Source organism: Gorilla gorilla, chromosome 1, assembly GCF_029281585.2.
Source record: "Gorilla gorilla gorilla isolate KB3781 chromosome 1, NHGRI_mGorGor1-v2.1_pri, whole genome shotgun sequence".
In the NCBI taxonomy this organism is placed as follows: Eukaryota; Metazoa; Chordata; class Mammalia; order Primates; family Hominidae; genus Gorilla; species Gorilla gorilla.
Genome location: NC_073224.2, coordinates 131,004,485 through 131,024,020, shown reverse-complemented (window position 1 = coordinate 131,024,020; position 19,536 = coordinate 131,004,485). Strand labels below are relative to the sequence as shown.

General features: G+C 44.2%; 1 protein-coding gene across 1 annotated transcript; it reads right to left on the bottom strand.

The window, feature by feature from the left end:
• Positions 1–4,680: 4,680 nt before the first annotated feature.
• Positions 4,681–17,350, bottom strand: TAF13 (TATA-box binding protein associated factor 13). Its single transcript, XM_019036555.4, has 4 exons — positions 17,198–17,350; positions 16,264–16,342; positions 8,325–8,422; positions 4,681–6,880 (listed from the first exon to the last, which is right to left on the bottom strand). Exons 1-4 carry the CDS (start codon positions 17,222–17,224, stop codon positions 6,710–6,712), a joined length of 375 nt encoding a protein of 124 aa, XP_018892100.1. The 5' UTR covers positions 17,225–17,350; the 3' UTR covers positions 4,681–6,709.
• Between the last annotated feature and the right edge of the window lie 2,186 nt (positions 17,351–19,536).

Sequence of the window (19,536 nt, the reverse complement as noted above, 5' to 3'; positions counted from 1 at the left end):
ATTAGTTGGGTATGGTGGCACCTGCCTGTGATCCCTGCTACTCAGGAGGCTGAGGCAGGAGAATTGTTTGAACCTGGGAGGTGGAGGTTGTGGTGAGCCAAGATCACGCCACTGCACTCCAGCCTGGGCAACAGACTGAGACTCGGTCTCAAAAAAAAAAGAGAGAGTGCTTCAGTAAAATTGGAGGCTGGGCACCGTGGCTCATGCCTATAATCCCAGAACTTTGGGAATCTGAGGCAGGAGAATGGCTTGAGGACAGGAGTTCAAGGCTAGCCTGGGCAACATAGTGAGACTTCATCTCTACAAAATTAAGAAAAAAATTAGCCAGGTGCAGTGTAGTCTTAACTACTTGGGAGGCTGAGGCATGAGGATGACGAACCCAAGAGTTCAAGGCTGCAGTGAGCTATGATCCTGCCACTGCACTCCAGCCTGAGTGACAGAGCAAGACCCTGTCTCTAACAACAACAACAACAACAACAAAAAGCCACAAAGCTTGGAGGGAATTACTATAGATTAAAAGAAATTTAGACATACCAAACAAATGCAATGGGTGACACCTTGTTTAGATCCTACTTCAAAGACACTGTGGGAAGCAGAATAATAACCCCTCACAGATGTCTACTTCCTTTAGCTAGGCATAGTGGTGTGTTGCCTATAGCCCTAGCTACTCTGTAGGCTGAGGCAGGAGGATTGCTTGACAGGAGTTGGAGGCTGCAGTGAGCTATGATCACTCCAGCCTGGGTCACAAAGCGAGACCCCATCTCAAAAAAAAAAAAAGTCCACATCCTAATTCCCAGGACCTGAGAATATGTTACTTGACATGGTAAAAAGAGATTTTGCTTCCATGATTAACTTAAGAACCTTGAAATGGGGAGAGTATTCTGGGTTATCCAGGTGGGTCCAATATCACAGAGAATCCTTACCAGCTGGAGTCACAGGCCAGGGAGATGCAACATTGCTAGCTTTGGAGAAGGGTAACATGAGCCAAGAAATGTAGCCTTTACAAGTTGTAAAAGGCAAGCAAACAGGTGTTTCTAGAACATCCAGAAAGGAACACAACTGTGTCAGCACCTTGATTTTAGCACAGTAAGGCTAGGGTTAAACTTTTTTTTTTTTTTTTTTTTGAGGTGGAGTCTCACTCTGTTGCCCAGGCTGGAGTGCAGTGGCGCAATCTCGGCTCACTGCAAGCTCTGCCTCCTGGGTTCACGCCATTCTCCTGCCTCAGCCTCCCGAGTAGCTGGGACTACATGTGCCCACCACCATGCCAGGCTAATTTTTTGTATTTTTTTAGTACAGATGGGGTTTCACTGTGTTAGCCAGGATGGTCTCGATCTCCTGACCTCGTGATCCGAGCTAGGGTCAAACTTCTTACCTAGAGAACTAGTTAAATAATAAATGTGTGTTAAGTCACTAAATGAGCTGTAATTTGTTACAGTAACAATTGAAATTAATACACACACTCAAAAAAGATATGTTGAGACAAATCAGCAAGATTTAAACCGGGATTTGGCATCAGGCACTGTGGCTCACGCCTGCAATCATTCCAGTACTTTGGCAGGACTAAGGCAGGAGGATTGCTTTAACCCAGGAGTTCAAGACCAGCCTGGGCAACATAGTGAGACCTGTCTCTCTACAAAAAAATTTTAAAAATTACCCAGTTGTGGTGCTGCACACCTGTAGTCCTAGCCACTTGGGAGGTTAAGGTGGGAGGACTGCTTGAACCCAGGAGGCAAAGGCTGTAGTAAGTCATGATCATGCCACTGCACTCTAGCCTGGGCAACAGAGCAAGACCCTATTTCAAAAAAATAAAAAAATTAACAGGAATTGTGTATTAGATGGAATATTGAGGAATTAGTGTTAATTTTTGATAGGATATGGTAATAATATGTGGGCTTTTTAAACTTTGTTAGAAATATGTACTGAAGCTCAGGCACATTGGCTCATACCTGTAATCCCAGCACTTTGGGAGGCTGAGGCAGGTGGATCACTTGAGGTCAGGAATTCAAGACGAGCCTAGCCAACATGGTGAAACCCCATCTCTACTAAAAATACAAAAATTAGCTGGGCATGGTAGCAGATGCCTGTAATCCCAGCTACTCGGGAGGCTGAGGCAGGAGAATCGCATGAACCCAGGAGGTGGAGGTTGCAGTGAGCCAAGATCGCGCCACTGCACTCCAGCCTGGGTGACAGAGTGAGACTATGTCACAAAAAAAAAAAAAAAAGATATGTACTGAAGCATTTATAGATGAAATGATACAAGGATGTCTGGGATTTGCTTTTGTTTTTATTTTTTATTTTTTTGAGATGGAGTCTCACTCTTGTTGCCCAGGCTGGAGTGCAACGGCACGATCTTGGCTCACTGCAACCTCTACCACCCGAGTTCAAGGGATTCTTTTGCCTGACTCTCAAATAGTTGGGATTACAGGCTCCCGCGACTATGCCCAGCTAATTTTTGTATTTTTATTAGAGACAGGGTTTCACTGTGTTGGCCAGGCTGGTCTTGAACTCCTGACCTCAGGTGATCCATTCGCCTTGGCCTCCCAAAGTTTTGGGATTATAGGCATGAGCCATCGCACCCAGCCAGATTTGCTTTAAAATAATACTGCCCCCCTACCTTAAAAAAGGTAAGGGTTCTAAAACCAAGGTCCAAAATTAAAAACAAGAAAATTATTTAAAGGTAGGGGGATAGGACAAATTGGCAAAAAGTTGGTTACTTGTTGAAGCTGGGGGCTAGTTACACTATTATTGTGTATACTTGAGATTTTCCATAGGAAGTTTAAAAAAAAAGTGAATTAATTTAGGAGAGAGCACCTATATATACTCCAGATCAGCACTGTCCAAAAGAATTTTCTGTGATGATGGCAGTGTTCCATATCAGCACTGTCCAATGCTGTACCCACTTACCATAAGGCTTTTGAGCACTTGAAATATAGCAAACGCAACTAAGGAAGTGAATTTTTCATTTTATTATCATTTTTTAAATATTTTATTTTTTGAGACAGAGTCTCACTCTGTTGCCCAGTCTGGAGTGCAGTGGTACGATCTCGGATCACTGCAGCCTCTGCCTCCTGGGTTCAAGCAATTCTCCTGCCTCAGCCACCCGAGTAGCTGGGATTACAGGCACGTACCACCACACCCGGCTAATTTTTGTATTTTTGGTAGAGATGGTGTTTCATCATGTTGGCCAGGCTGGTCTTGAACTTCTGACCTCAAGTGATCTGCCTGTCTTGGCCTCCTAAAAAGCTGGGATTACAGGCGTGAGCTACCGCACCCAGCTGAATTTTTCATTTTAAAATGTAAACAGCCATATGTGGCTAGTGGCTACCATTTACACAGTGCAGCTCTAAATACTGGAAGACAGCCATGCCACCTTACTACCAGAATTTGAAGTTAATAAGTAAGCTCATGCATCAAGTCAGCCTGCCGAGCCTCTTTCCCCTTTTTGCTAATAGCAGTATCTAGTATCCCAATCCCATTCCAAGCTCTTTTCTACCAGAAGTGGGGCATGAGATCCGGGCTACAGTACAACTTCTTCCTGGCCCTAGTGACTGGTCCAGGAAGAAAATAAGCAGAGCTCGGATCCTCATAATCTTTGCTTGGAATTTTCTCTATTATGAAGTAAAGCAGCTTCTTCAATTTGGAGTTGTAAGGAGGGAACCCCAGAACTGCTGGCCATCGTTCATTTGCCACTCTTAGAATAAAACCAAAATTAGGATAAAAGACAGAGAGACAGAGTCTTGCTTCTCAAGTACTTAGATCCAGTCAACCCTAAATTCAGCTCCATCCCCTTTCCCATGTGTCGGTTAGGTAAGCCAATAAATTCCTTGTTTATGCTATTAATAGTATTGAGTTAAGTTATGTCACTTGCAACCTAAAATAGTCAACGCAAAGCCCCACTCAGTCTGGGCAACACAGTGAAATAGGTTCTCTAGCCAGGCATGCCTGTAGTCCCAGCTACTCGGGAGGCTGAGGTGGGAGGATTATTTGAGCACAGGAGGTCGAGGCAGTGAGCAGTGATTGTGCCACTGCACTCCAGCCTGGGTGACAGAGTGAGCAGTTTACTAAGCCTTGACCTCCCAGGCTCAAGTGATTCTCCCACCTCACCTCCTGAGTAGCTAGGACCACAAGCGGAAACCACTGTGCCTGGCTCTTTTTTTTTTTTTTACAGAGATGGGGCTTGCCTAGGCTGGTCTCCAACTCCTGGGCTCAAGCAATCCTCTCGCCTCAGCCTCCCAAGCAGCTGGGACTACAGGCATGCCACCACGCCTGGCTAATTTTTTTGTATTTTTAGTAGAGACAGGGTTTCACCATGTTGGCCAGGCTGGTCTGGAACTCCTGACCTCAAGTGATCCACCTGCCTTGGCCTCCCAAAGTGCTGGGATTACAGGTGTGAGGCACTGTGCCTGGCCTTGATTTTTAGTTGAGATGGGGTCTCTCTATGTTGCCCAGACTGGTCTCCAACTCCTGGGCTCAAGAGATCCTCCTGCCTAGGCCTCCCAAAGTGCTGGGATTATAGGCATGGGCCATGGTGCCCAGTCCTGCTTTTTTAAATGAAAAGATTCACCCAGATACTCACTGAAATAAAAAAAAAATTTCAGCTAGACTAAGCAGCAAGAATTATCATATTACCAGTAATGGGCATAATATTCTGGGAGGAAAAAAAGTCACAAATCAGTCAGATTCAAGGATCAACCTGTTTAATTGTTCATATTTTATTCCTGTATCAGTAGATTAAGAAAGTAAAATTTTCCCAAGCACTGATTTATAGATCATGTTTATAAGCAGCATACAAAAAGTTAAGTTTCATAAAAATAACATTCAGTGATCTACTTAAATCCAATTGTAATCCTTACTTTAAACTAAGGGCAATAATAATTTAATACATAGAGTAAATACACACAAAACCTGTGTATTCAGAACTACAAACATGGTTTCCATAGCCACATATGGTTTTAGTCAAGGACACATTTCCACAATGAACAAGTACTTACAAATATGTTAATAAAACACTAACCCAAATGCTTACCCTGCCATCAGCTTTTTAAGCAATGCCATTCCTGCTACTGAAAGCATTTATTTTTAGAAGCTTGAATCTGATCTGGGAAAACGGGTTCTCCTAAAACTTAACAGGATGTTATAAATCCGAAAAGATTTTAAATCAAAAAGCCTTCCAACACAGCATTATTCATGTGAAACTTGCTTTTTTTTTTTTGAGACGGAGTCTCGCTCTGTCGCCCAGGCTGGAGTGCAGTGATGCGATCTCGGCTCACTGCAAGCTCCGCCTCCCAGGTTTACGCCATTCTCCTGCCTCAGCCTCCCAAGTAGCTGGGACTACAGGCGCCTGCCACCGCGCCCGGCTAATTTTTTGTATTTTTAGTAGAGACGGGGTTTCACCATGTTAGCCAGGATGGTTTCAATCTCCTGACCTCGTGATCCGCCCGCCTTGGCCTCCCAAAGTGCTGGGATTACAGGCGTGAGCCACCGCGCCCGGCCCGTGAAACTTGCTTTCTTAAAAAATAATAATAACTTGTTATCTGAAGAAAATTAAAACATTATCTTTTAAGAGAGATAAACATTCTTACAAAAAACTATATTTTCCTCTATCATCTCTTTAAAAGAAATGCAAACCAGTTCATTATCTTTGTTTTTTTGAGAGAGTCACACTCTATTGCCCAGGCTGGAGTGCAGTGGCGCCATCTCGGCTCACTGCAATCTCTGCCTCCTGGGTTCAAGCAATTCTTCTGCCTCAGCCTCCCAAGTAGCTGGGATTACAGGCGCATGCCTCCATGCCTGGCTAATTTTTTAATTTTTAGTAGAGGTGAGGTTTTGCCATGTTGGCCAGACTGGTCTGGAACTCCTGGCGTCAAGTGATCTGCCCGCCTCAGCCTCCCAAAGTGCTGGGATTACAGGTGTGAGCCACCACGCCCGGCCTAGTTCATTATCTTTAATAATGAACTAGACAATAAACTAATTATTGTCTAAAAACTTCTGAATACATGAAGTACAAGTCTGAGCTGTCAAGTCAAAAATGCCATTTAGATTTCACATATTAAACAGCTATAGTAGGCCAGGCGTGGTGGCTCACACCTGTAATCCCAGCACTTTGGGAGGCCGAGGCAGGTGGATCACGAGGTCAAGAGATCAAAACCATCCTGGCTACCATGGTGAAACCCCGTCACTATTAAAAATACAAAAAGTTAGCCAGGCGTGGTGGCAGGCACCTGTACTTCCCAGCTACTCGAGAGGCTGAGGAAGGAGAATCACTTGAACCCAGGAGGTGGAGCCTGCAGTGAGCCAAGATCACGCCACTGCACTCCACCCTGCCAACATAGTGAGACTCCGTCTCAAAAAAAAAAAAAAAAAAAAAAAAAAGCTACAGTATAGCTTACAAGGGCATAAACATACCTAACACATTAAATACTACTTTATCCTTTAAATAGTCAAAAGTCAGAACAACGGCATGGTTTGCAAGGTACTTTGACTTATGTGTGGTCATTAAAACCCAGTAATTCAAGTATGGTAATATAAAGGCAGGCAATTACATGCACCAATATCACTCTAAAATCAAAGGCATAAAAATAAAGGCTGAAAACTTTGTGTTTCTCCATCTTTCATTTACATGGCTAGATATCAGAATCTTACTTTAGAAAATATACAATTATTATATATGGTTTCCCCAGATGGTAATTTTCGGAAACTACAAAAAGTGTCAAGATCCATAATTTGCTTCATCAAATGCTTTTCTAGCTCGTTTCAATTCTTCATTCATAGTAAGCAAGTCTTTAACCCTGGCAAACTTCCTTGGGTCCTTTCGAATCAAGAAGACGATATCTTCAACTTGTACTCGACCTTGTCTTCCAATTGACATTGCCTTGTGAGTCTATTACAAAGAAACATATTACATTTAACTTTTTTAAATCTAATATTTTACTGTTTTAATTTGCATTTATTAATTGCAAGTGAGGTAGAAGATTTTCTCTTATTATAATTATTATGGCTATTCATTTGTGAATTATCTTTCTACTTATGTCCTTTGTCTAATTTTCTACTGGATTATTAAGCAATGTTCTCCTTTATGCTTCACAGGCACTTTAAAAAAAATCTTAAGGACATAAAAGCTGTCAACTTTATTGTTCCTTTTTTGTTTTTTGATATATGTAGATTTTGTCTTCATTTATATAAAATAATTTTATAATTTTGTGTACCCACCCATTTCATTTATGCTTTGTGTCCTCCATTTTAATACCCAATAAATATTGGTGGGTTTTCTAAAAATCAAATAACTCTATCTCATCCCGTCATTATATACTCACCTGTGCAAAATCAAAGACCTATCATAGCATTATTTCTAATGATTAAAAAATAGAAGCTAAATACTTAATAATACGGCATTGAGCCAGACACAGTGGCTCATGCCTGTAATCCCAGCACTTTCGGAGGCTGAGGGGGTAGATTGCTTGAACCCAGGAGTTCAAGACCAACCTGGGCAACATAGTGAGACCCCGTCTCTACAAAAAATTCAAAAATCAGCAGAGCATGGTGGCATGTGCCTGTAGTCCCAGGTATTTGGGAGGCTGAGGTGGGAGGACCACTTGAGCCCGGAAGGTCTCAGCTGCAGTGAGCAATGATCATGCCACTGCACTCCAGCCTGGGCAACAGAGTGAGATCCTGTCACACACAGAGACACACACACACAAAAAATTGCATATCTTTAAATACTGGAAAAGGAGGGGAAAAAAAAAACCTATGTTGGATAATGGTATTATGGGTAATATTTTTATTTTATTCAAGGATTTTATAATTATGTCCTTATAAAAAATGCAAGAGGCTGGGCGCGTTGGCTCACGCTTGTAATCCCAGCACTTTGGGAGGCCGAGGCTGGCGGATCACCTGAGGTTGGGAGTTTGAGACCAGCCTGACCAACATGGAGAAACCCTGTCTCTACTAAAAATACAAAATTAGCTGGGTGTGGTGATGCATGCCTGTAATCCCAGCTCCTCAGAGGCTGAGGCAGGAGAATCCCTTGAACCCGGGAGACGGAGGTTGCAGTGAGCCAAGATCGCGCCATTGCACTCCAGTCTGGGTAACAAGAACGAAACTCCATCTCAAAAAAAAAAAAAAAAAAAAAAAAGGAAGAAGGGGGGATAGAATATATATGTATAACCTCCATCCTCAATGATAAATAGTAACCAATAACTTCTGCAAACAAGCACTCAAATGGATAGCTTATTTCAAAGGGATGCCATAAGTTCTAGTCTTACCTAAAGTTTAATATTTCAAATCTATTCTTCAATTAACTAAGACCAGTTAGGAAAGAATCTTACCATTTCAGTGATAAACTCTATGACAAGATCTTCAAGAATATCCACTGACTCAGTATAAGGATTCTGGTCATCCCCAAAGCCATACATCATACATCGCACTGTAAAAGAACAATCACTTTTGTTTACTTTTACAGATTTAACAATTTGATACTTTAAAAAAATAAACTAGAAATGAACCAAGTTATAGATAATATTGGTATGAAAACATATTTACATCGTATTTGTTATCTCCAAGTATGGATTCTGGTGTAAAAGGTTTAAGAACAGTCTGATGACCAACTGTTCCCACGTAGCCTCCAGCCAAACTCTTCCTTCTTCCCACCTACTGAACCCTAAGGTAAACAGTCTTTTCCTAATCTCTAGCATCTACTTACCAGCCCCTGCCCCCAGCAGAACACCTTTAAGTAGGAAACTCTGGCAAATCAGCCTGGCCAACAAGGTGAAAACCCGTTTCTACTAAAAAAAAAAAAAAAAAAAAAAAAAAAAACACAAAAGTCAGCTGGGGATGTTGGCACATGCCTATAATCCCAGCTACTCGGGAGGCTGAGGCATGAGAATCACTTGAATTCAGGAGGCAGAGGTTGCAGTGAGCTGAGAATGCGCCACCGCACTCCAGCCTGGGTGACAGAGGGAGACTGTGTCTCAAAAATAATAATAATAATAAGAGAGACTGTGTCTCAAAAATAATAAGAGAGAAGTCTAATACAGAGAAATAAAAATAACTGCCAAAAGATAAAACATATATAGCCCTTATTATATGCCAGGTACTGTCTTAAGTCCTTTACATATATAACTCATTTAATCCTCACAATGATCCTTTAAGGTAGAAACTATTGATTATCCCCATTCTATAGATGAGAAAATTAAAGCACTGCAGTAACTGATTTACCCAAGGTCACAAAGCTAGTAAGAGATGGAACCTGAGTTTGAACCCAGCTGATCTGGTTCGGGTCTTTACTCATACCCACAACAGCATCGCACTTGTTGGTAGTTGTAGTTTAGGGCAGACAGGATCCATGTGAATTCTTTTCTTTGCTCTCCTTTTTTGAGACAGTCTTGGCTCGTCGCCCAGGCTGGAGTGGTATTACAGTACAGCTTGCTGCAGCCTCAACCTCCCTGGCTCACGTGAGCAGCTGAGACTACAGACACACGCCACTATGCCTAGCTAATATGTGGGTTTTTTTTGAAACAGAAGTGTCACTGTGTCACCCAGGGTGGAGTGCAATGGCACGATCTCAGCTCACTGCAACCTCCACCTCCCGGATTCAAGAGATTCTCAAGCTTTAGCCTCCAAGTAGCTGGGATTACAGCCATGTGCTACCACACCCAGCTAATTTTTTTTGTATTTTTTAGTAGAGTCAGGGTTTTGCCACGTTGCCCAGATAGTCTTGAATTCCTGGCCTCAAGTGATCTGCCTGCCCTGGCCTCCCAAATTATTGGGATTACAGGCCTAAGCTACCACACCCAGCCATTTAAAATTTTTTCTAGAGACGGGGGTCTTGCTATGTTGCCTAGGCTGTTTTTGAACTGGTTTCTAACTACTTATTTATTTTTATTTTTATATAGAGACAGGGTCCCACCTTGTTGCCCAGGCTGGTCTCGAACTCCTGGACTCAAGTAATCCTCCTGCCTTGGCCTCCCAAAGTGCTAGGATTACAGGTGTGAGCCACCACACTGAGCTGAGATCCACACAGGTTCTTATCCTATCGCCTATAAACTCCCAATCCAGAGACAAGCTTTAAGAAGTCCTTGAAGGCCAGCGCGGTGGTTCACACCTATAATTCCAGCACTTTGGGAGGCCAAGGTGGGCAGATCACCTGAGGTTGGGAGTTTGAGACCAGCCTGACCAACATGGTGAAACCCCGTCTCTACTAAAAATACAAAAATTAGGGGGGCGTGGTGGCGTGCACCTGTAATCCCAGCTATTTGGGAGGCTGAGGCAGGAGAATAGCTTGAACCCAGGAGGCAGAGGTTGCGGAGAGCTGAGATCATGCCAATGCATTCCAACCTGGGCGAAAGAGGGAGACTCTGCCTCAAAAAATAAAAAAAGAAGTCCTTGAGACTACCCTGAAATCATACGGAAAAATTTTATACATTATCTGTACACGGGCATTTTTCTGGGAATAATTATAACTTTTATCAGATTATCAAAGGGGTATATGTAAATGGTAGGAAATGCTGTCAAATGCTGGAAGTGTTCTGTATCTTGATCTTAGTGATTACAAGTGTGTGAGTGTGTGTGTGTGCACGTGTATACAGTTGTCCCTTAGTATCCCTGGGAGCTTGGTTCCAGGACCTCCCGTGGGTACCAAAATCTGCAGATGCTCAAATCCCAGATATAAAATGGCATAGTGTTTGCATATAAGCTAAACACATCCTATTATATTTTAAATCATCTCTAGGTTACTTACAATACCTAATACAATGTAAATACTATGTAAATAGTTGTTATACTATACTGTTTAGGGAATAGTGACAAGGAAAAAAGTCTATACATATTCAATAGAGGCGCAGTTTCTTTTTCTGAATATTTTCCATCTGAGGTTGGTTGAATCCATGGATGCAGAACCCATGATATAGAGAGCCGACTGTATAGCATACATAAAATTCAGCAAGCTGTTCACTTAAGACTTGCACAATTTATTGTATCTAATTTTTTTTTAAAAAAAGATACTCATAGAATACTTCTAAAGGAAGAAATGAGTAAATTAAGAATAATTCCTCTATCTAGAAGAAGTAAAAACTAGTAGAAGTACAAAGAGAAGAAAGTAGACCAGGCCTACAAAAGAAAAGGGTGACTTGGAAACCAGCCTGAGATAGACATATCCCTAGGGTTTTACACTGGCAAGAGTCTTTAGGTCCAGAAACAGGAGTAAAAAAACAAACACAGGAGCCAATAGTTCCTATCGTTCTGTTTTGGATTCTGTACTTTTTTTTGCCTTTTTAAAAAAAAGATAATTTTAGATTTACAGCTGAGTTGCAAAAATAGTACAGGGTTCCCATATGCCCTATATCCAGCTTCCCCTTATGTTAACATGTTATACAACCATAGGGAGTCATCAAAGCTAAGAAATTAACATCGGTACAGGTACAGACTTCATTCAGATTTTACAAGTTTTTCCACCAATGTCCTTTTTCTGTTTCAGGTTCCCGTACTATTTAGTTGTCATGCCTCCTTAGTTCCCTCTAATCCGATAGTTCCTCGACTTTTTCATCTTTCAAAACCTTGACGCTTTTTTTATTTTTATTTTTTGAGATGGAGTCTCTCTCTGTCACCAGGCTGGAGTTCAGTGGTGTGATCTCGGCTCACTGCAACCTCTGCCTCCCGGGTTCAGGAGATTCTCCTGCCTCTGCCTCTCAAGTAGCTGGGACTACAGGTGCGGGCCACCACGCCCAGCTAATTTTTGTATTTTTAGTAGAGATGGGTTTTCAACATGTTGGCCAGGCTGGTCTGCATCTTCTGACCTCATGATCCGCCCATCTCAGCCTCCCAAAGTGCTGGGATTATAGGCATGAGCCACCGTGCCCGGCCTTGAGTAGTGGAATTATAGGCATGCACCACCACGCCGAGCTAATTTTTGTATTTTTATTAGAGACGGGGTTTCGCCATGTTGGCCAGGCTGGTCTTGAACTCCTGACCTCAAGTGATCCTCCCACCTTGGCCTCCCAAAGTGCTGGGATTACAGGCATGAGCCACTGTACCCAGTCCCCCCCAAATTTTTTTTTTAAAGGTTCAGGAGAATAGATCTTTCGTCAGTAACTTCTATGAATATTCAGGTAAGATAAGGAGAAGCCTGAAGATTCCAAATTCCTGTCATCACAAAGTAATCTCAGTGGAACAAAGGTCTTTGCTAACAACCGACTGAACATCACTCTGGGATGCTCTGGTACAAGGATCCCCTTCTTATGCTGACCTAATAAGTAAAAACCACATAATGGTATAAGGAGCATCAGAGAAATGAAATAAGAAATGGTCAGCATTAGTGAGGAAACGAAATATGGAAAAGGATTTGGATGTTTAAAAAATAAAACAGTGTCTGGCGGCTCATGCCTGTAATCCTAGCACTTTGGGAGGATGAGGCAGGAGGATCACTTGAGCCTAGGAGTTTGAGACCAGTCTGGCCAACATGGTGAAACTTGTCTTTACTGAAAATACAAAAATTAGTTGGGTGTGGCCAGGCACGGTGGCTCACGCCTGTAATTCCAGCACTTTGGGAGGCCGAGTGGGGTGGATCACCTGAGGTCAGGAGTTCAACACCAGCCTGGCTAACATGGTGAAACCCGTTTCTACTAAAAATACAAAAAATTAGCCAGGCATGGTCGCACACACCTGTAATCCCAGCTACTTGGGAGGCTGAGGCAGGAGAATTGCTTAAACCTGGGAGGTGGAGGTTGCAGTGAGCCGAGATCACGCCACTGCACTCCAGCCTGGGTGACAGAGCAAGGCTCCATCTCAGAAAAAAAAAAAATTAGCTGGGCATGGTGGCGTGCACCTATAGTCCCAGCTATTCAGGAGGCTGAGGTGGGAGGATCACTTGACACCAAGAGTAAAAGGTTGCAGTGAGCTATGATCATGCCACTGTACTACAGCCCCAGTGATAGAAGAGTGAGACCCTGTCTCTAAGAAAATAAATAAAAATTAAGAAAATAATTTTTCTTAAAAAAGATACACTGACCCTGAAGCTGGGCACAGTGGTTCATGCTTGTAATCCCAGCACTTTGGGAGGCTGAGACGGCGGATCACGAGGTCAAGAGATCAAGACCATCCTGGCCAACATGATGAAACCCTGTCTCTACTAACAATACCAAAATTAGCTAGGCGTGGTGGCATGTGCCTGTAGTCCCAGCTACTCAGGAGGCTGAAGCAGGAGAGTCGCTTGAGCCCAGGAGGCAGAGGCTGCAGTGAGCCAAGATTGCGCCATTACACTCCAGACTGACAACAGTGAGACTCTGTCTCAAAAAGAAAATATATATATATATACTGACCCTGTAGTTTCAAGGGCATTTGGGAACTGCTCACATATAACCCAGCCTAAATAAATCATATTCATAAATCTGTGTGGCCTCATCTCTCAATACTTAGATATAACTTTACATAAAGGACCCGGGACTGGGAGATGGAGAGCACATTTTCATGCTGTGTTCCAGGGCTTGGCCTGGATCATCAGTATTAGCAGCAGCTCTCCCTTCCTCGTGTTGCCAAAAAGGGTCAAAACCGTCTACTGAGGGGGTAGGATGGAGAATCAATACATTATAATCTCCATGTTATTGTTTATTTTATTCGTTTATTTATTTTGGACACAGGGTCTGGTTTCGTCACCAAGGCTGGAGTGCAGTGGTGCAATCTGGGCTCACTGCAACCTCCACCTCCTGGGCTCAAGCCATCCTCTCACCTCAGCCTCCAGAGTAGCTGGAACTACAGGGGCATGCCACCATGCCCTGCTAATTTTTGTATTTTTTGTAGAGAGAGGGTTTCACTATGTTGCCCAGGCTGGTCTTGACCTCCTGGGCTCAAGCACTCCGCCTGCCTTGACCTCCCGAAGTGCTGGGATTACAGGCGTGAGCCACTGCATCTAGCCTCCATGTCACTATAATGCCTTACACGATTCACCACTTTTTTTTTTTTTTTTTTTGAGACAGAGTCTTGCTGTGTCACCCAGGCTAGAGTGCAGTGGCACAATCTTGGCTCACTGCCACTTCTGCCACCTGGGTTCAAGCGAGCACGTCTGGTTAATTTTTGTATTTTTAGTAGGGACGGGGTTTCATCATGTTGGCCAGGCTGGTCTCGAACTCCAGACCTCCAGTGATCCACCCGCCTCAGTCTCCCAAAGTGCTGGGATTACAGACGTGAGCCACTGCACCCAGCTGTTCACCACCTTCTTACTTTGTTCAGGGCCTCAGTCCAAAGCCCAAGCCCCAACTCACTTGCTACTCTCCCTCAACACCTGTTGCAGGATCCATTATTACCTGTGGCTTACAGTCAAAGAAGCCTCTCTACTGCTGTAAAGGCAAGAGGAAAACTAATGGAGGTATGTTCTTCTGCCCTAAATTAAAACACTAATTACATTTGCTCACTTAAAAAGCAATTTATAGGCCGGGTGCGGTGGCTCACGCCTGTAATCCCAGCACTTTGGGAGGCCGAGGCAGGCGGATCACAAGGTCAGGAGATCATCCTGGCTAACACAGTGAAACCCCATCTCTACAAAAAATACAAAAAAAGCTCTCCCTCCCCCTCCCCCTCGTCTGCGTCTCCCGCTTTCCACCGTCTCCCTCTGTTGCCGAGGCTGGACTGTACTGCCACGATCTGGGATCGTTGCAGCCTCCCTGCCTGACTGCAGGCGTGCGCCACCACGCCTGACTGGTTTTTGTATTTTTTGGTGGAGACGGGGTTTCGCCGTGTTGGCCGGGCTGGTCTCCAGCTCCTGACCTCGAGTGATCTGCCCGCCTCGGCCTCCCGAGGTGCCGTGATTCCAGACGGAGTCTCGCTCACTCAGTGCTCAATGCTGCCCAGGCTGGAGTGCAGTGGTGTGATCTCTGCTCGCTACAACCTCCCAGCTGCCTGCCTTGGCCTCCCAAAGTGCTGAGATTGCAGCCTCTGCCCGGCTGCCACCCCGTCTAGGAATTGAGGAGCGTCTCTGCCTGGCCACCCATCATCTGGGATGTGAGGAGCCCCTCTGCCCGGCCGCCCAGTCTGGGATGTGAGGAGCGCCTCTGCCCGGCCGCCACCCCGTCTGGGAGGTGAGGAGCGCCTCTGCCCGGCCACGACCCCGTCTGGGAACTGAGGAGCGCCTCCGCCAGGCCGCCCGCGTCTGGGAAGTGAGGAGCCCCTCCGCCCGGCAGCGGCCCCGTCTGGGAGGTGGGGGACGCCCCCGCCCCCGCCCGGCAGCTGCCACGTCTGGGGGGTGGGGGTGGGGGGGGCGCCTCTGCCCGGCCGCCACGTCTGGGGGGTGCGGGGGGGCCCCCTCTGCCCCACCGCCATGTCTGGGAAGTGAGGAGACCCTCTGCCCTGCCGCCACCCTGTCTGGGAGGTGTACCCAACAGCTCATTGAGAACGGGCCATGATGACGATGGCAGTTTTGTCGAATAGAAAACGGGGAAATGCGGGGAAAAGAGAGAGCAGATTGTTACTGTATCTGTGTAGAAAGAAGTAGACATAGGAGACTCCATTTTGTTCTGTACTAAGAAAAATTCTTCTGCTTTGGGATGCTATTAATCTATAACCTTACCCCCAACCCCATGCTCTCTAAAACATGTGCTGTGTCAACTGAGGGTTAAATGGATTAAGGGCGGTGCAAGATGTGCTTTGTTAAACAGATGCTTGAAGGCAGCATGCTCGTTAAGAGTCATCACCACTCCCTAATCTCAAGTACCCAGGGACACAAAACACTGCGGAAGGCCGCAGGGTCCTCTGCCTAGGAAAACCAGAGACCTTTGTTCACATGTTTATCTGCTGACCTTCTCTCCACTATTGTCCTATGACCCTGCCAAATCCCCCTCTCTGGGAAACACCCAAGAATGATCAATAAATACTAAAAAAATTAAATAAAATAAAGCAAAATAAAAATACAAAAAAAAATTAGGTGGGCGTGGTGGCCGGCGCCAGTAGTCCCAGCTACTCAGGAGGCTGAGGCAGAAGAATGGCATGAACCCGGGAGGCGGAGCTTGCAGTGAGCAGAGATTGCGCCACTGCACTCCAGCCTGGGCGACAGAGCGAGACTCCGTCTCAAAAAAAAAAAAAAAAAAGCAATTTATACACACACACACACACAATTGGGGTTAGGATTGGTACTATCTGATTCAAAAGTTAAACAGAATTTGATAGGCTAGTCTGAGAATATTATCCCTACAGGGAAACATTCAAAGCAATAAAGCTACTTTGAAAGGACATGTCCAAAAGTTTTCATCATCTATAACAAAATCATTGTCAAATACTACTTACATTCTTTAGAAAAAAGTCTCTTTCTTTTACCCTGTCCACCTTCTGCACCTCCTCCAATTTCTTCATTTTCTTCCTCAAACTAGAAGTTAAAATGTATATATAGAAATGTCAAATAATTGCCTTGCATTTGATATTTTAATAATGACATTTTTTTTTCCTTTTCAACAGATAGGCCAGAAAGCCAAAGGAAGCAGCAAAAAAAAACCCCACGAAACCTTAGCATTGAAGGAGCCTATGTATCTAGTCCAACTTCCAACTCATGCAAAAATGGCTTCTACAATGTTCCTAACTAATAATCCTACTGCTTCTACTTGTAAGAGTTCCAATGACCATAAGTTTTATTTTTAAACAACTAAGGTGGCCTATTGCTACTGTTACTGTTAAACAGTTGATACTGAATCAAAGTCTACCTTTGTAGACTTTGTAGTAAGCAAAACTAATATTTCCTATACATTTGCTTATACAGTGCTAAAAACATTCCTTAAGTAAGCCCGTAACCCTATTTTATAAAAAGAAAACTGACGTTCAAAGTTAAATAACTTGCTCAGAGAGAAAGGAAATTTTGAAATCCAGGCTGTCTGACTTTCAATGCATTCTTTTCCCATTACTTCACAGTAAGTACAGTTTTGTTAACAATTGAACTGTTGGTTCATAGTGCGCGCTAATAGATGTTAGTTTTGACCTCTGATGATTCTGTACGTGTTTCAGTGTCTGGCAAATACAGACCAAAATCAAGGGGAAAGGGGTCACAAAACCTACTCTTCCTTCATGTCCTTCCCCACTTTCTAAAATGATCAATCCTTAGGGCGTGAAGTCCCCGAACTCTGTCCGCTGAATTCACTAAGGCAAGCAGACCCGATCCTGAACTCTGCCTCCGCTACTGAGCCCGAAGGAGTGAAGAAAAGACAGGTTTTGGACAGAGACGGTCACTCACCGTGGGATCTTCTTCCTCATCTGCCATCCCACTAGCACGCCAACTCACAGCGTCCTGCCGGCTGGCTCCCAACTGGTTACACTACTTCCGCCACCTCACTTCCGGTGACGCGCGGGGCCGGAGCTGGGCCTAGCCCTCTGCGGCCTGCGGGAGGACGGTGGTGCTTTCCGGCCTAGCGGCGGAAATGCGACAGTCTCTAAGGGAGGAGGCCGGAGCGCCTCCCTGTAATCCCGAAGGAATTGAAAACTAACAAAGAAAAGGAAATCACGGGCTAGGTCGCGAGTATCTCGTTGTCACCCTGAATTTGCTACTGCGTATTGAATCACAGCTTCTTGTTTGGGGACTGCGAAGCTATGGATCATAGGAGGGCTAGCCAGCAGTCCTTTATCAGACAAATATGCTTTTAAATCATTTTAAAGATTTGTAGTTCCACTGTTTCTAAGCACTGTGTTAATTATTGGGGATACTGTGCTTCATCACAAATTTCCAAGAGATGGTGTCCTGAGACTAAGCATTTAAAATTTTGTGAAGGTTTTTTGATTTTTTTTTTTTTTTTTTCTGAGACGAAGTCTCACTCTGTCGCCCAGGCTGAAGTGTGCAGTGGCGCGATCCCGGCCCACTGCAACCTCTGCCTCCCGGGTTCAAGTGATTCTCCTTCCTCAGCCTCCCGAGTAGCTGGGATTACAGGCGTGCACCACCATGCCCGGCCTTATTTTTGTTTTTTTTGAGGCACAACCTCACTGTCCCCCGGGATGGACTGAAGTGGCGCGATCAGGGTTCACTGCAGCCTAGACCTGCTGGCCTCAAGCCATCCTCCCACCTCAGCCTCCAAGTAGCTGGGATTACAGGCGCACACCACCAATGCCCAGCTAATTTTTGTATTTTTAGTAGAGATGGGGTTTCCCCACATTGTCCAGGCTGGTCTGGAACTCATGGCCTCAAGCGATCTGCCCCCCTCTGCCTCCCAAAGTGCTGGGATTACAAGTGTGAGCCACCATGTCCACCGGGGAAGGCTTTTGGTCAGAACAATGGCTGGCAAAACCACAGGCATCGGAAGGCCAGAGCTAGGGATATAATATAAATGTCCCTACAGTGTAACAGATGATGCTACATAAAGAAAATCCCGTAATACACACGATTTCTGAATGTCCTGCTGAACATTCGGTGAGTGAAAACTAATTATCTGAGAGTTGAACCTATCTTTGTTAATAAACACAAAGCGGCCGGGCGCGGTGGCTCACGCCTGTAATCCCAGCACTTTGGGAGGCCGAGGTGGGCGGATCACAAAGTCAGGAGATCAAGACCATCCTGGCCAACATGATGAAACCCCGTCTCTATTAAAAGTACAAAAATTAGCTGGGCGTAGTGGCGCACGCCTGTAATCCCAGCTACTCGGGAGGCTGAGGCAGGAGAATCGCTTGAACCCGGGAGGCAGAGGTTGCAGTGAGCCGGGATTGTGCCACTGCACTCCAGCCTGGTGACAGAGCGGGACTCCATCTCAAAAAATAAAAATTAAAAAAATAAACACAAAGCATTTTCCCACACTTTTAATGCACGTTGAAGTTTCTAGGAATGTTATTACCCCAAAATTGAATAGTAATTGTATTTTGTTTTGTCTGGAATTCATTAAGAGCTGTGTACCATTTCAAGAAATAACGTCACCAAAAGCAACATCACTTGTAATAATTTGAATAGTGAATAATGAAAAAATAACTTTGATTTGAGGAATGTGAGTTAAATTATTAGGCCCAAAGAGGCATTAAAATGAGAGGCAATCACATCCTGCTTGCCCCCTTTTGAGCTATGTATTTATGTCTTAAAACCGCTTGCTATTGCCACAAGTATTAGTTATAAATTAGCCTAATTATGCCCCATCAGACACCATATCGCACACCCTATAGCTTGATAATGTTTAGCCAATTACTAATCAATGTTATTTTTGTGAACCAATGAGAACTCCTTAAAGACAACTTTGTATCAGCCCACTCCCTGTCCTCATTCTTTTCCTTTAAAAATCCACTTGTACCTGCTGCTAATCTTAGAGTGTATATTCTAGGCAACTTTATGCTGCTGAGTTGCAATCCTCAAGTTTGGCCCAAATAAACTCTCTATTTATATTAATTTTGCCTCAGCTTCTTCATTTTAGGTCGACAATACTCACCCAAATCAGTCTGCATTCAAAGCAATTCTACATATAGGTAGAAGCATCTGAAATCTTCATTATCCCCCCCTAGTGCCATCATACCTGAGTATTTATATATTGAAACAAATGTTACTATTTTTACTTTACTTTTATATTACCTTTATGCCTGACCTCCTGGCCACTGGATCACTGGATC

What these genes read in the sequence shown, in the direction of transcription:
- TAF13 (XM_019036555.4), bottom strand. Translation starts at nt 17,224, where the DNA reads ATGGCAGATGAGGAAGAAGATCCCACG. An exon ending in ATGAGGAAGAAGATCCCACG is followed by an intron (nt 16,343 to 17,197) that starts GTGAGTGACCGT and finishes TTTAACTTCTAG; the next exon opens with TTTGAGGAAGAAAATGAAGA. An exon ending in TAGAGTTTATCACTGAAATG is followed by an intron (nt 6,881 to 8,324) that starts GTAAGATTCTTT and finishes TCTTTGTAATAG; the next exon opens with ACTCACAAGGCAATGTCAAT.